General features: G+C 35.0%; 1 protein-coding gene across 3 annotated transcripts in view; it reads left to right on the plus strand.

The window, feature by feature from the left end:
• The window catches only part of A1CF (APOBEC1 complementation factor), a 52,517-nt gene that overhangs the window by 578 nt on the left and 35,958 nt on the right, over nucleotides 1-15,981 (plus strand). The window contains exon 2 of one of the 3 annotated variants that reach the window (XM_088842504.1): nucleotides 13,157-13,162. The exons of the other annotated variants lie outside the window; for them this stretch is intronic. Coding sequence (XP_088698630.1) covers nucleotides 13,157-13,162 — 6 coding nt within the window. The remainder of the gene's footprint in view (nucleotides 1-13,156; nucleotides 13,163-15,981) is intronic. 3 annotated transcript variants of the gene reach the window in all.

Genomic DNA, 15,981 nt, shown 5'->3' on the forward strand with positions numbered 1-15,981 from the left:
CAGGATGTTTTCCCAAAATAACTACTCAAGCCGTTTAGGATATATAATAATTTCTCTCCATGTCCAGCATTTTTGAAAAAGAAAGGAGAAAAAATATCCTAAAACTAATTCTTCATAGTCATTAGTTGTTCAGAATTATCTGCATATTATTGTCTTTATGATAACCTCTGTTAGTTTATGATACATTGAAAAGCAAACTAGTTATACATATAAATTATCTGAAGAAATAATGCTGCTTTTTTTAAATGTTGCTCTTTTTACAGTAAAACAAAGTGTTAATATTTTAATTTCTCAGCTGTTATCTTTTTCCTACATACTTCCCCGACTTAAAACTTTGTGCTATTATGAAAATGAAAGTCAGAAGTGGATAACAATAAAACATATAGTAGTGTTCTTTATTGTAAGTTCCTTTGTCAGATCAACTGAAAACTAAATGTAGCACACTTTGTAATAATCTTATGAGTCATGGCACACTTTGTTAGAGATAATGCTCAAAGTTATTTTTAATTTTTCATCCTAATGAAGAGTATTTATTTAGTCTTTTTTAAGATTTCAGAAAGTATTATGTCACAGAAGACTCCTAAAAGTTTAAGCCAAGAGGGATACTAATGCATTATTAGTTTTTAAACTTAATAAAAGTCTATTTTAGGATCATTAATAATCTAAATGCCTTTATCTCCAAATTTAATGTGCTTCAAAATTAATGCCTGAGTGAAATTTTTTATGCAGTCTTTTCCTACATAAAGGGGTTTTCATAAGCCACATAGAAAATTCAATAGCACTTACAGTCAATAAAACAGAAATATTTAGAATAATTTTTACATTTGCTTAGGTATGGTTAGCTTAAAAAAAGTTCTTTTTCTTTTGTAAACAGCAGTCTCATAAGTGTTATAAAATCAATAATTTTTAAATCAGTTTATCTTTTTAACTTCTTTGTATCTGAAACACTCATATAAGAACAGTGATAGTGAAAAGCACTTAAACCCTTTTGAAAGCAGTTTGTCAATATTCATACATAAGGGTATTCTCCTTGTGGAAACAAACTTCTAACGATCTGAAATATAATGATGAAAATATATATAAACATTTCTAGTGTGACACTATTTCTAATATCAATGTCTTAACTGTGAATATATAATTACCCTCGACAAGCAGAAGTTTATGAGAAATTACCCTTAAACAATATAAATTGTCCATTTAACTTTATTCTGGGCACTGGTTCTTTCACTTCCCCTGGATGAAATTCAGGGCAAGTCTCATGACTTTTCTGGTAACTTTCAGCTAATAAAAGATCAGCCGCTAAATAATGAATACGTCTAGTCCAGTAGAATAAAAACTTAACTTCATTCAAAGTGAAAGCTATTTCCCTTTCCCACGCATATCAGGGTGGAAGGCAATTTCTATTTTTTTTCTCTTTATGCTCTCAGAAGCATAGTTCCCTACACCAGTTTCAGTTCAGTTCAGTTCAGTTCAGTCGCTCAGTCGTGTCCGACTCTCCGCGACCCCATGAATCACAGCACACCAGGCCTCCCTGTCCATCACTAACTCCCGGAGTACACTCAAACTCATGTCCACAGAGTCGGTGATGCCATCCAGCCATCTCATTCTCCATCATCCCCTTCTCCTCCCGCCCCCAACCTTTCCCAGCATCAGAGTCTTTTCCAGTGAGTCAACTCGTCGCATGAGGTGGCCAAAGTATTGCAGTTTCAGCTTTAGCATCAGTCCCTCCAATGAACATCCAGGATTGATCTCCTCTAGAATGGACTGGTTGGATCTCCTTGCAGTATAAGGCTAACTAGAATTCCTGACTCAACTGAAACAGAAGAAAGGGATGAAAGTAAAGGAGTGGGGACAGGGAAGTTTTCGCTTGACTGCTTTTGACATCAGTCTCTGGGCCTGGCAGGTGCGTAAAGCTCCTAGGGTACTCTCTAGAGTCATCAGAGACACCCTGAATTCCACTGCCAGGGGTCCCTCTAGCTAAAGGCTACTTCGCTTAGACCCAGTCTCCTTCGACAGAGCTCTTTTTGACACTCCTAGCATCCCTCTTGGAGGAGATGTAACTTCAACCCTAATTCCTACATGTGGCCAAACTCTAGACCCCTGGAAACTCACATTCTGACCCAGCAAAACCTGCAAGTGCAGGTGAGATGAAGCAACCAGTTCTTCTCACCAACATCAAACCAAACAGCCAGCCTATTGCTCACCGTGAGATACTCCAGGGATGAGTTAGACCTACCATCCTTGGGTGTTCCCAACTGCAGGGAGTACATAGCAAGCTCCATGAGCTTTTTCCTTACTTCCCTCCTCTGCTTTAGGTGAGCTGAGAAGCACCTCAAAATTCCTCCCACTTAGGGGGAACTAGGATTCACAACACACCAGCAATGGGCTCCAGAGATCTTTGAAGCAATTCCAAAAATTCCTCTTAAACACTTCAATATTTTTTCTAAACTCACAGATGGGGAGGGGTAGGAGGTGTTCAGTTAAAGTTGTTAAACAGTGTCTCCCTACCTCCTTGTTCTGCTTGCTGGTCCAGTAAGTTTCATATCCACATCAGAGGCCGGAAGAATTCCACTCCATCTTTAAATCTTGTTACAAATGAAATGTAAAAAGTCACTAAGTGATCATTTAGAAAATTCTGCAGAATAGAACATTTTAGCATATTAAAGCAGTATAAAAAGCTTGCAAATAACAATACATTTTTTAAAAGGCTCAAATAGCGATGGAGACCTTTTCATAAACCTAATAATTTAAGAACATTTTCATTAAAAAGGAAAAAATAATAGGGCTATTTTACCCTTATTATGTAAAATGTTTTCAGATAAAATACACCTAAAAATATATGGCCTATTTGCCTATCACTTTGGTCTTACATAATCAATTAAATTTGGAAAATATTAATAATAAGGAATTATATCACAAGTTAATAGCAATTATAAAATAGTAAACAGTTATTGGGCACTTATATTTCAACTGCTTTATGTCTATTAATTCATTTAGTCCTAACCACAACACTGTGAGGTAGTTACTATGATCATCTCCAATTTCCAGATAAGGAAAACAAAGCTCAAGGAGTTTGATAGTTTGCCCAAGATTTATGGGCCATAATTCCACTGCAATTGGGTAAAATTTCCAGCAAGATTTACAGAACTAAGTGTTAATATAATGTTATATTTAAGATTGCTATTTGAGAGATTAGCATGCCAGAGCATGCTAAAAGCACTTTGTTGAGCTTAAACTTTGTAACATGATTCGCTTGAAGTAATCATTTATTAGCAGAATGACTACTGGATCAGAAATTTTCTAGTGATGTAGAAACCTAAAGTTCTGAAACCTTTGCTATGTAGATGAAAAGCCTCTAATAAAGATGTAAGTATGCACATGATTCAGTGCAAAATGATTCAATCATTTTGAATGATTTGGAAAATCCTTTCCGATTTTGATTACAGAGTGTAGAAAGTCACCCAAGACTTCAAATCAGACACCTGTTATTTAACCCAGTCTCTACCACACACAAGAATAATAAATTTTTTCTCTTTTAATTCCTTTTTTAAATTGAAGTATAGTTGCTTTACAATTATTGTATTACTTTTGGGTATACAGAAAAGTGATTAAGATTTAGGTTGCTCAGTATATTGAGTATAGCTCCCTGTGCTATATAGTAATATATATTAATGTGTATATGTTATTGGAGAAGGAAATGGCAACCCACTCCAGTGTTCTTGCCTGGAGTATCCCAGGGACGGGGGAGCCTGGTAGGCTGCTGTCTGTGGGGTCGCACAAAGTCGGACACGACTGATGTGACTTAGCAGCAGCAGCAGCAGCATTGTGTATATGTTAACCCCAAATTCAAGTCCCTTAACAGCTCTTGGCCTTAACTTCCCAGAAAATTGGCTAGGACCTACTCCACTCTTAGTCAAGGTTTGGTTATTCTAGCACATGCTCAACCTAATTATTGGTCAGCAAACTTGTTTAATTGGAAAAGGAAATCAGCATGTACTGAGACATAGCTTCAAACTGCAGTTTAGGAAAATCCTTCAGCCTTCTCAGTATTTCAGTCTTCCTACTCTGGATTACAGAAAACATTAGCATCAACATCAAATAAAAGAACAACATCAGATGTACTTTTAAAAAAGTCTCTGTACAAAAGTGCAGACATTAATAAGTATATTAATAAAATTCAGGGAATTGTACCTATATATAATGATATTTTAAAATATTACAGTATTCGCTAAGTTAGGGTTTGAAGGATTTGCTTCAGCTGTACCTTTGCAGTCTCTGATATTGAATGCTGAATACTTGCGAAACAAGAATTCCAAAAAGAGAGTGTGACTAATCTGTGCACTCTTATCACTAGCAGGACAAATACAGCTGCCAAAAATAGAATTTTGCAGGTTACTTAATAACATGAGTCAGTCTCTCATATCCAAACTGATGCAATAAAACGTGCTCATGAGGATCTGAAAATATGCCTTGTGATATTCTTTTTAAATAATAATTGGATATCTTTAGAATTGATAACTAAAATTTTTATCAAATTTCTTAAAATGATAAAAGAATTTTAATGAATAGAGGCTAAAAATTGTGTAATGTTGACAAGCTAAACTTTCAACTTAGATGCATTATGCCACATAGAGATTTCAGATGTGTGCTACAATGTTAACTTGCAAATAAAATTTGTCTCTAGGTAATGGAATTAGATGTGGAATTTTTTTTTCACTTTTCCACTCTTAACTGTACTTCCCAGATCTTCCAAAACTACCATATATTTGAGACACAAAGGCGGAAAAAATAACATTATGATGATCCTTTCCTCCAGAATGTATTGCTACTGTGGGTCATCAACTCTGTGACATCTGATGCTCCTTTCATCCAGAATTTTCTCCTTAAAACTAGAAAAATACATTTTCACAGATGAATATTTTCAGACAACTTTCTACCCAATGTGGAGTCAGTTTACACCAGTTCTACTACAATGAAGTCTAAATATATAGTTAATAAAGATCACTCTTAAGTAGTCTGTATATATTTTAAAGACGACCTGATGGTTATATAGTATTTTTAAGTGATTTAAAATATGGTATGTGTTAATGCTTTGTCCAATTACCCTATAGATAATCTATTTTCTAAAAATTATTACAACACAAATATTTATGTGGTATGTCAGTCCTACTGTTTGTCTAATGCAGTGGTTGTTTTTAACAAAATTTTCTTTGCTTTTTTCCCTAATCCTTATTATGAAACACAGTGTGTTAGTATTAGTCCTTGAGATTACATAAGTATAAATTATAGCAGCTGACCTAAAATGCATATCAAGTAATTGCAATGAAAATTAATTTATCTAGAATTTAAAAGGACAACACAAGACTGCATTAAACGGGTATAACATTTCTGTTTAGAGCCTTAAAATTGACCATAGTCTTTGATATAAGGAATAAGGACTAATATTTAGACATAAGGATGTTCATCATAGTGGAATTTATAATGTTTAAAAATATTGGACATATCATAAATATCCAATAAAATATTACTGGTCATACAAAATATGTCACCCTTATATTTCCAAATTATATAGTCATATAAAACTGTGATTTCAAAGACAGACATGGGAAAATGTCCAAATTTTAAAATTTAGTTAAAAATAAGAAAGCAAACCTGTATGTATCAGCTTATAGATCATATTTTAAGAAATTATTCACACACACAAATATTAGAAGATAATAAAAGTTAATCTCTGATAAGGATAACTTTTTCTTTCTTGTGCTCTTCTTTATTTTCCAAACTCTTTATGATGAATATGGATTATTTTTATTTCGAGGAAAAAAATCTCATAAAGTAGAAAATATTTCCAAGAAGCATTCAGCTAGGAATAGAAAACCTGGGGAAATTTCATGAAGAAAACTTCATTATTGAAGCTGGATGTAGATGCTTGGGTTCACTAGGCGATTCTTTCTAATTCTTTATATGTTTGCTGTATACATATTTAATCCTGATACAATCCAACACTTCCATTTCACCGTTGGAAAACAAGCTCCAGAGTTATACAGTTCAGTACAGACATAAGCCAGAGGTCAGCAAACTGATCCATGACTCAAATGTGGCCACAGCCTGTTTTTGCAGTGATTTAAGGACATGAGTGGTTCTCACAATTTTAAAAGGTTTTTTTTTTTTTAATCCTAAAATATCAACTATCTGGCCTTTTACAGAAAAAGTTTGCTGACTCCCAACTTTTATCCTGAATTTAGTACTCTATAAGTTAATCCATAGGTTTTTAAAATATTGATGTACAGTTGATTTACAGTGTCAAGTTAGTTTCTGGTGTACAGCAAAGTGATTCAGTTATACATATGTGTGTGTGTGTGTGTATATATATGTGTACATATATGTATTCTTTTTTCATATACTTTTCCATTATGGTTTACTACAGGATATTGAATATAGTTCCCTGTGCTATACTATAGGACCTTGCTTATCCACTATATATATAGTTTGCATCTGCTAACCCAAAACTCCCAATCCAATCCTCCCCTGCTCCCCCTCCCCCTTGGCAACCACAAGTCTGCTCTCTAATTCACAGTTCATAAAGAAAATACCCTATAACATAGATGAGGGTTTAAGATTCCTTAAAGGAAGTAGGAGCATCCCTCCTTGTCCTACCCACCAATTCAAGCCTAAGCCCTCATTCCTTCACTTATTTATTTACTCCACAAATAGAGACATGGTGCCTACCTTCATGAAAATTACCCAAAGGAAGACAGAAAGTAAGCAAGAAATAAAATAAAACTTAGCATGTTAAATGCTATGAATATCATAAATCAGGTCAAGTGACAGAATGGTAGAAGGCCTTCTTCAGACAAGATGACATTGAAGTGGGGACACAAAGGATGAGGGTAAACAAACATGGCGAGGAGCCAAAAACGAAGCAGCGTCTTTAGCAGAGGGGACCACTAGGGGGGTACTGATTAACCAAAATATTTGTAAAATGCACAACAACTTGCAAGCAGTGAAGACAATAGAGTGCCTCAATTTCGGTAAGATTACAGCAGATAAGTAAGAAATCAGTGCGCTTCATCTTTCTCTTCCTTTTTCAATCAGTCATCAGTCTGCTCCTAGAAGCAATTCCCTCAGACTAGGAACAAAATACAGACTTTAATTCACACTTCTCAAACTTTCCTTTCCATGCGTGTTCTCTTATTTGGAGTTTCACTGCAACTATATATTTTAATTTTCTCATTTGTTCAATTCCTAAATAAATATCTACAAGCCAAAAGGTACAAAAGATGGCACTAGATCAACATTAATCTGATTAGAAGACCATTCTCTGCTTATGTGCCTCAAATTAACTCCCCTATCTCTTTGGTTTGGTATAATGTGCTTTAGTAACTTTCCTTGGGTACTTTTGAAATGACAATTTTTTTCTACAAACAATGCCATAAAAATAAGTAACTTAGGATCCCAGAGTTTACAACTGGCTTCAACTAGACTAGATCAGCGAGAAGCAGATGGAAAAACCCTGTGGCATCGACATTCTTTTCCAACCTCCACACAAAAATCCTAGGGACAGAAATAAGTTTGACTCCATGACAAAATATAGCTCTTGGGTCCTCCTTTTACTTTCGTTGCCTGTTCTTACCACCTGCTTCGGTCCCCATTATTCGAGGACTTATGTCATTCATCAAGAGCATGAAGCTAATTCCTTAAATAGGTGGCACTAAACATGAGAACAGGATGGTACCATTAGATCATCACAGGCGTGATTCCTTAAGGTCACCACTCTAGCCACCCAAAGGCTAACTTCATTTTCAAGCTCCTAAGAAGCTTTGCTTTTACTAGCCAGCAATGCCACAGCCTGGTGTGGAAGACTCCAAATGAAGGAGCAGCTCTGTGAATCCTTTCGTGGACAGTGCATGTACCTGACATGAGACGGGAACTTTAGCATCCCAAGGAATAGAAATGCATTCCAGGAGCTATTTTCAAACAGCAATGAATTTCTTCTCCACTTGCCTAATAGGGAGTGGGTTACATATGATATAAGGTTCAAAATATTTGCAAAATATGAACTATAGTGCTTTCCCTTAAAATAGAAGGACATGATGGTTTCTGTTTTGTTGGCTTAAAAAATGGTGTAAATTTCATGACTCACACAGAAGCATTGATGGCACTTTTGAACCTTAGACTTTGTTTGCAGGTAACTTCAGGACTTTTAAAACTGTTACCTGTTGGCTTAATATCAATCAGCAACAAAAAATAAGTGCCTCTTAATTTTCACCTAAAATCTTATTATGACATGCAAAGAGAACTCTCTAACATAAGCTAAAGAGAAAAAAGTGAGATCACAAAAGCATACAATCATGAAGCTGGGTGGGATTTCAGTAGCCGTGATCCTTTTTTTAAACATTGTTTCAGAGATGCAGGGCAGAGAGCTGAAGTGATGTTGAACAATATATTGACAGAGCATTCAATAACCTTGAATTTCATCATGAGAGAATTATTCCACTTTCAATTCTCTTTTAAGTTTTCTGATGAGGAAAGTTTTTAGAGGTACATCTTAAACACCTCTCCTTCCCCTGCTAATCTTTTAAAACAGAGAACAGGACTAGGGATAGGTTTTTAGTAGATAACAATGTCTGGCTAGAATTTAATCACAGTTTCCTTCTTTTGTATTGTTTAAATAATGACCTTCCATTTATGGGAAATTATACTCCACTTAAGAGAATGATACTTTCTTTTTTGCATAAGTTTAAGACAGTGAATCAATGCAAAGAAAGTCATTAAGTATTGAATAATTAATGGACGAAGTGTCAAGTGGATATGCCACTGGCTTTTAAAAATCCCTATATTTCATTTAAGGATCCTATTAACTAACTCAAAACACATTCTATGAATATGTTTCTGCACTTAAATATGGCAAAAGTCAGACTCCATTTCACAAGCATCCTAATACCCTCCCAAGACCTCTGCAATCACCTCGTTAATCTTTTTCCCTTTTAAATGAAGAATTTCCTGAGGAAAGATTCAGTGCCTTGCTGAGTCCCTTAGCTTGTCAAACATTCTTCTGGGTGTGGTAAGGAGAATAATTGCTGTATAAGATTTCTCACGTGCTAAAAGAACAAGTGCATTCAGAATTCTCCTTGTCATATGTTGAACTAGAAAAGGATAGAACAATTAACCCAAAACAAATGTTTTTATCTATATAAGGTCAAATCTGCATGTGAATATCTTTATGTCATTTAACCAGATGTCCGACTACTGTCAGTTAGTCAATGCAAAAGGGCAAATTGTATCTATAATAATAAGTTGGATGGCCTATTGAATAAAGTACACATTCCAAAATGATAAAAGCCCAAAACAGATAAAGGAATCACCAAAGCTTTCATCTAGCTATTTCTTAGATATGGTTTATAGGTTCCTGCAGGTTGGAGCAGTGAGACAAGACACATACCCAGAGCCAGAAGTGAACATGAACACAGTAAATCCTGGTCTCAAGATAATATATGCTTTGCAGTCCACATTAGTGAACCTCAGGGCAAATGTAAACAGAGTGTCTTAGAAGTGAATTGGCATTTCACTTGCTCTCTTATACAGAAACACACATACCCTGCAAAAAATATATTTTCTGATTCCTAAATTTGTATAAGGATATTCTTGAATTCCATATTCCCATGAATTAGCCAGAAATGTCTAGGAAGCTTTACAAAACATAAGTTATTTTTAAAAACCTGTTTGCTTTTAAATACTTCCACTACTGAGATACTGAAATCCTAAAGGGTGGTTGTCACACATAAACTTTAAAAATAAAGGGGAAGTATTAGAAGATATCATTAAAGTCATCATTTGATAACAAATTAGTTCTGCCTTCATAAGAGAACTAACAACTTGAAATCAGAACTCTTCCTAGGTGATAGGATTTCAACAGTCACTCTTCCAAAATGATACATCAAGAACATGGTTCATAATTTGCTAACAGTTGTTTCTATGGAAAAACCATACATTTTTTAAAGATCAAATGTGAGAGCCTTTTGAAGACTGAAACAAATAGATAAATTTTCAAAAGCCAAGATCTATTTGCATATGTGTGAGTTTTGACATAAACACATACCACCAACAATAATACTTAGAAATTTATTTAAAAATTTGAATAGAAATACTGTTTAGTTTTAAAAGTAGACTTTTTCTAACATGTAAATGGGGAAAGTTTTACATTCCTGCTACTGCTAAGTCACTTCAGTCGTGTCCGACTGTGTGTGACCCCATAGACGGCAGCCCACCAGGCTCCCCCATCCCTGGGATTCTCCAGGCAAGAACACTGGAGTGGGTTGCCATTTCCTTCTCCAATGTGTGAAAGTGAAAAGGGAAAGTGAAGTCGCTCAGTCATGTCTGACTCGTAGCGACCCCATGGACTGCAGCCTACCAGGCTCCTCCGTCCATGGGATTTTCTAGGCAAGAGTACTGGAGTGGCTTGCCATTGCCTTCAAAATAAATGCATAACTATTAAAATAAAACATTGACTATAACTACCTAATATCACCTCACATATGATATTTTGAGAAACTCTGGGCTGTATGATAATAAACTAAATTTATATTCATGTATTATAGTCATGCCCTGGCTTTGCCTCTTTGTTACTAACTGTAGTATCATGTTTCTACAAATTCCAACATCCCTCTTACTCAGTTTTATACAACAATTGTTATTTTTCTATTTTAAGAAAAATATCTGGCATTCAAGTGGTGTATGCCTTGCAAAGATTGTAAAAAAAAAAAAAAATTACCTAACAAGGGTAATGCCAACTTCCAAAGTTTATAAGTTAGATAAATTCTGCTTTGGAAGAATTCTCAGCCTAAAGTAGATTTTACCAATTTGAAGTCACTGATCTTAAGATGTGTGGGTAAACAAACAATACACAAAACAGACTGTTATCTTCCATACAGAATTAACAAAATAAACATTCCTTATAGCACTGTCTGTTGTCCTCCACAACAATAACAGCATTAGCAGACCAAAGGTAAAATCACAACTAAGGAGATTCTTTTGGTACCTCTTATTTAAGGCCTCTAAGATTTGCCTTGAACCCTATCACATGTTGAGGTATAAGTGTTTTACAGGTGGAAGGTAATAACAATAAGGTCCAGTAAAGACCTTTATTCAATTTCACAAATCAGCAACTAGGAAAACATGGTAGTAATGTATGAACTCCAACAGACACAGTCCATAGAGCTGTTCTCCATGTGCAGGCATCAACCATGAGGACAGACCACAGGAGTTTAGCCATAGAACCATTGTTCTTGGTATGACACTGGTGACCGGCATGCTTAAGAAGGCTAGAAATGCCACCAAACTTGGGGAGATTGTCCAGCACTTAAGAGAACAGGAATCGAAATAGATACAAACACAGTCGATTGGAAAATGGGTTGGAAAACATCTGAAAGCAGTTTAGTAAGGAAACATACACAGTTTCTTCCCTCTTGGCAAGAAAAAACATAGGACCAAAGGGAACCACAAAGATGATTACAGATTTGGAATATAAAATTTCCAAAGAACCAGTTAAAGGAGTTGAAATTACTACTCAGGAAAATGACTGAATGAGGGTTCATTAATTAATGTCCTTCTAGCTTATGAATGGGTTCATTTATCAAGACAACTAACCATCTGGTATCCATGTTTGATGAAGTTGAACAAGAAAGGGAGTGTGGAACACAACACACAAAATTGTGAGACTGCTAAGCCTGAGAAGAAAGGTCATCACGAATTTTGAACAGTACATATGCCAAGTTCACCAGATTGAGAACCTGAGGAATTTTAGTCTATATTTTCTGTAATAAATTAAACTAATGCAACCTTACGGAAGTCACATCATATCTCTGGATTCAGCTTCCTCCTCTATAAAATGAATATATTAGGTTAATATTTTTTTAAAAGAAAAATAATGCTAAAACTACAAGTATGGACTCAGGATTCAAATTTTGTCTTTGTCACTTACTGTTTGTATGTCTTTGGACACATTCTGTGCCTTGAATTTCTTACCCACAAAATGAAAGTAATAATAATATCCTCATACGTTTGTTGAGAAGGTTAAATTAATTAATACATGGAAAGCATTTGCACAGATCCTGACTTAGGGTTAGCTGTTGTTTTTTCAGTTGCTGTTACTATTATGGGCAAGTATTAGAGGTAAATTCTGGAGAAGGAAATGGTAACCCACTCCAGTACTCTTGCCTGGAGAATCCCATGGAGGGAGGAGCCTGGTGGGCTACAGTCCATGGGGTCACAAAGAGTCAGACACAACTGAGCGACTTCACTTCACCTCACTTCTTCTGGCTGATTAAGCAGAAAAGCAGTTTATTAAAAGGGTACTGGTTTCTAGAAATTTTGGATTTGGAGAACTAGATTAAAGAGTGAAAAAGATGTAAGCTTTTACAAAAATATATATATATATAAATATATATTGGAGAAGGAAATGGCAACCCACTCCAGTACTCTTGCCTGGAGAATCCCACGGAAGTAAGAGCCTGGTAGGCTACAGTCCATGGGGTCTCAAAGAGTTGGACACGACTGAGCGACTTAAGCTAAGCTAAGGCCTAAATATATATACACATATATCTGAATCACTTTGCTATACACATGAAACTATTAATAACACAACATCGGAAATCAACTGTTTCAATTTAAAAAATAAATAATAATATTAAAACAAAATAATTTCAAAAAGGGTAAACTCTTAGAAATGAAGCCCAGAACCACGCACAAATCTGGAATGGTAATAAGATATATCCACCGTCAATGCTAATGTTAGCACCATGACAGTTTCTGCACCAGAACCCAATTTAACTTTATTATAACCAGAACTATCCCAGCTACAAGGGACACTAGAAAAGCAAGTATCTGGGCATTTTTAACTCTTACAGGAAAAATGTAGTTTTGCCCAGATTTCTCAGATGTAGTCAAAGATCAGATGCCAGGTGACCCAAATTAACTCAGTCTGCTTGTCCTTCAAGCTAAAATTTATTGCTCAGAATCATGTATTAAAGGTTGGGTGGTTTCAACCAAGGTGAAGAAGACAGTATATAAAATTTCTTAAAGACTCTGTGGTTCCTTCATGAAAGGGCTTAAAATATCTGTGGCAGAAGGGACTTCCAAATACTCTTAACATATAACTGAGTTAAGGGTAAGTTCAGTATTCAGTATCTAAATTAAAGCCACTGGATTTATAGTTAGAATTAGGTCTTTAATTTTGAAATTTATATAGTGAAATTTATAGGTGAAGATTTTCACCTATTTATATGTGACATTCACATCTTTGAAAGGAAAAATAAAAGATCCCAGAGTTTAATGAACATTCTCTCATAGAAAACAAAAACCTGTATTTTAAATCTCTAACTATTTATACATGTATGCTGCTGGAAGAATGCACCCCATAGGAAGGACATCAGCCAGGAGAGGGAGGAGCAGCGCTAACTGTGCTTTATCTATTTTAAACTCGTCAACTATAAACATGGTACCTAAAATACCAGCAATTCAGCTTCCAATTGTCCAGGTAATGGACAGCTATACTAACCCCATGACTAATGCCCAGAGCCTGTCTTAAACTGGCCTGGACCTCCACTTACTGGTGCATTCTGAGCCCAGTGGGTTGTTCATAGGACAAATCTCCCCCAGTGTTTGAACTTCACAGCATCAGTCAGAACTTCACGGAATCAGTCAGATTCTTGGTGATTCCCCAAAATACTCTTGGTGTTACAGAAACAACAGAATTAATAATCTCTCCTAATCAATCATTTTGGCTCAAAATCACATGAGTTCTATATATATGATATGCACAAAACAGTTTGGTGACATTTTTAGCAATAGCAAGAAACTTGAGGAAATTCTAAAGGTCAGTCTACTGGTTGCCTATTTATTTTCAAGCTATCAAAACTTGTCAAATGAGAAATTCTGGAATAGCCACTTCACTATTATGCAATGAAACTTTGTTTCCTTAGGTCGAAGAATACAAATATTGTCAAGTTTATACTAAATTTATTCCAATAGTCCATTGGGAAGTATATCTCCAGATACTTAAGATAAATAGAAATGGCCACAGAGGGATCTGCATCAATTCAATGGTAACAGTCAGTCCTAGGAGGTGGACTATAGAATATGCAATAAAAATATTTCTCTCTGTAAGAAGTAGGTGTGAGATATGTTCTTTCCAAAATTTGTGCAGTAAAATGATTGGAAGTTGGAATGATTCTAAAAGCAACAGAGAGCCTGCAATTTAATAGCATGACAATTTTTTTTATAAACAAGTAACTGAATGCATGAATCTGTTATAAGTGATTAGGTTTTCATGTAACAAAGCAAAATATAGTAGAAATTTAGCTGATAGACTCTGACACCAGACTGCCTGGCTTTAAATTCTGACTTCCCCACTTCCCAACCACAGGATCTTGGCAAATTATTTAATCTTTTGTGGGCTTCAATGTCTTCTGTAAAATCAGGATAGTCATATCCATAACCTATAACACTGTTTGAGAATTAGAAGAGAGACTGGTATGTAGTAAGCACTATATAGATATTTGTTAAATAAATAAAACCTTAAATATGCCTCCAAAAATATTAAATTCATTTTTTACGAAATTCTTGGTTGAGACATAGCTCATTGAATTCTTAAGTTTTTTCCTATAACACATTTCATTTCTCAGATTTCTCAGTGAAAGCTTTTTTAATGAATAATCCTAAAAGTATATAGGGGAAGGAAAAAAATACAAACACTCTTGAGGCAAATATTTCCATGTTTAGTAAAATGAGAAGCACCTACTTGTTTGAAGCAAAAAATAATCAAGGCAAGGTAGAACACCTATATGACATCTTTTTTATTTAAAGCAACATGATTGAATTATCAGGAATTTTAAACATGATTACAATTAAAGACATTATTTAAATACCATAATCCAAAAAGCTTTTGTATTATCAATTATAAAACAATTGAGAAAGTCTTATTAGTATTCACAAAGATTTGACAGTGAAACTAGAAACTGCTTTACTTTTATTTTTAACAAACAACTGCAATGTAAAACAATGTCCTTAAATAACTAAAATGTGTCTTTTAGAAATATACATAGAAAAGTATTTGGAAAGGCAGACAAACAACAAAACTGCTTCTACAAACAGGTAGGGTGACACATTGAGAAATTTTCTTTTTTACTTTATACGTTACCACGTATTTTCCAACATCATGTATCATTTTATGGTATAAAAATTTTTTAAGTAATCATGGTAGAAGTTAGTAATGAATACAGACATTTGGTTCCTTACATTTTCCTTTTTCCAAAAATCCCAATAAAGTATAATAACAAAGAGCTCTGGCTATGCCTAAATGAAAGGTAAATTTATCCCTCTCTAGCAAATGAACCGTCAGCTCAGTAGTGGTGGATTAGGCCTACTTTCACTTTGGGGCCCCTGAAGTTATTTTTAGGTCATTAACTTTCAGAAAAATAAAGACAGCACTGGCAGAAAACCCAGTGTTACTCCTCCCTGAAAAGGACATTATATAGCTGATTCACACTGTTGGATAGCAGAAACTAACACAACTTTGTAAAGCAATTATATTCCAATTTAAAAAAAGGACACTGAATTTACCAAAGGTCTTTTTATGACAAAGGAAAAAATAGAAACTAATTGTATTTGGGCTGAGAACAGCATTGGTTCCCCACAAAGATCCAACATTAGCGAACACCTCTCACCAGTCTTGTCAACTTCAAAGACAGATTTAAGCCCCTCACTGGGGACCCCCCAAATTAGCCAGTTCCATTGCTAACCTTCATGATGTTTCTAATTAGGGGTTCACATTGCCTTGCTCATGAAACAACCTCAATCTAGGCAGGCAAGAAGAGGATTAGTAACTATTAAATGCATATCGCATGCCAAGACCTGTGCCACGCACATCTGATGCATTATCTCCTTTAATCAAAAGCTGATTATGTCTCCACTTTGTAGATGAAAAAC

This window comes from Moschus berezovskii, chromosome 12 (genome assembly GCF_049115385.1).
Source record: "Moschus berezovskii isolate FMDL1 chromosome 12, NW_MosBer_1.0, whole genome shotgun sequence".
Lineage (NCBI taxonomy): Eukaryota > Metazoa > Chordata > Mammalia > Artiodactyla > Moschidae > Moschus > Moschus berezovskii.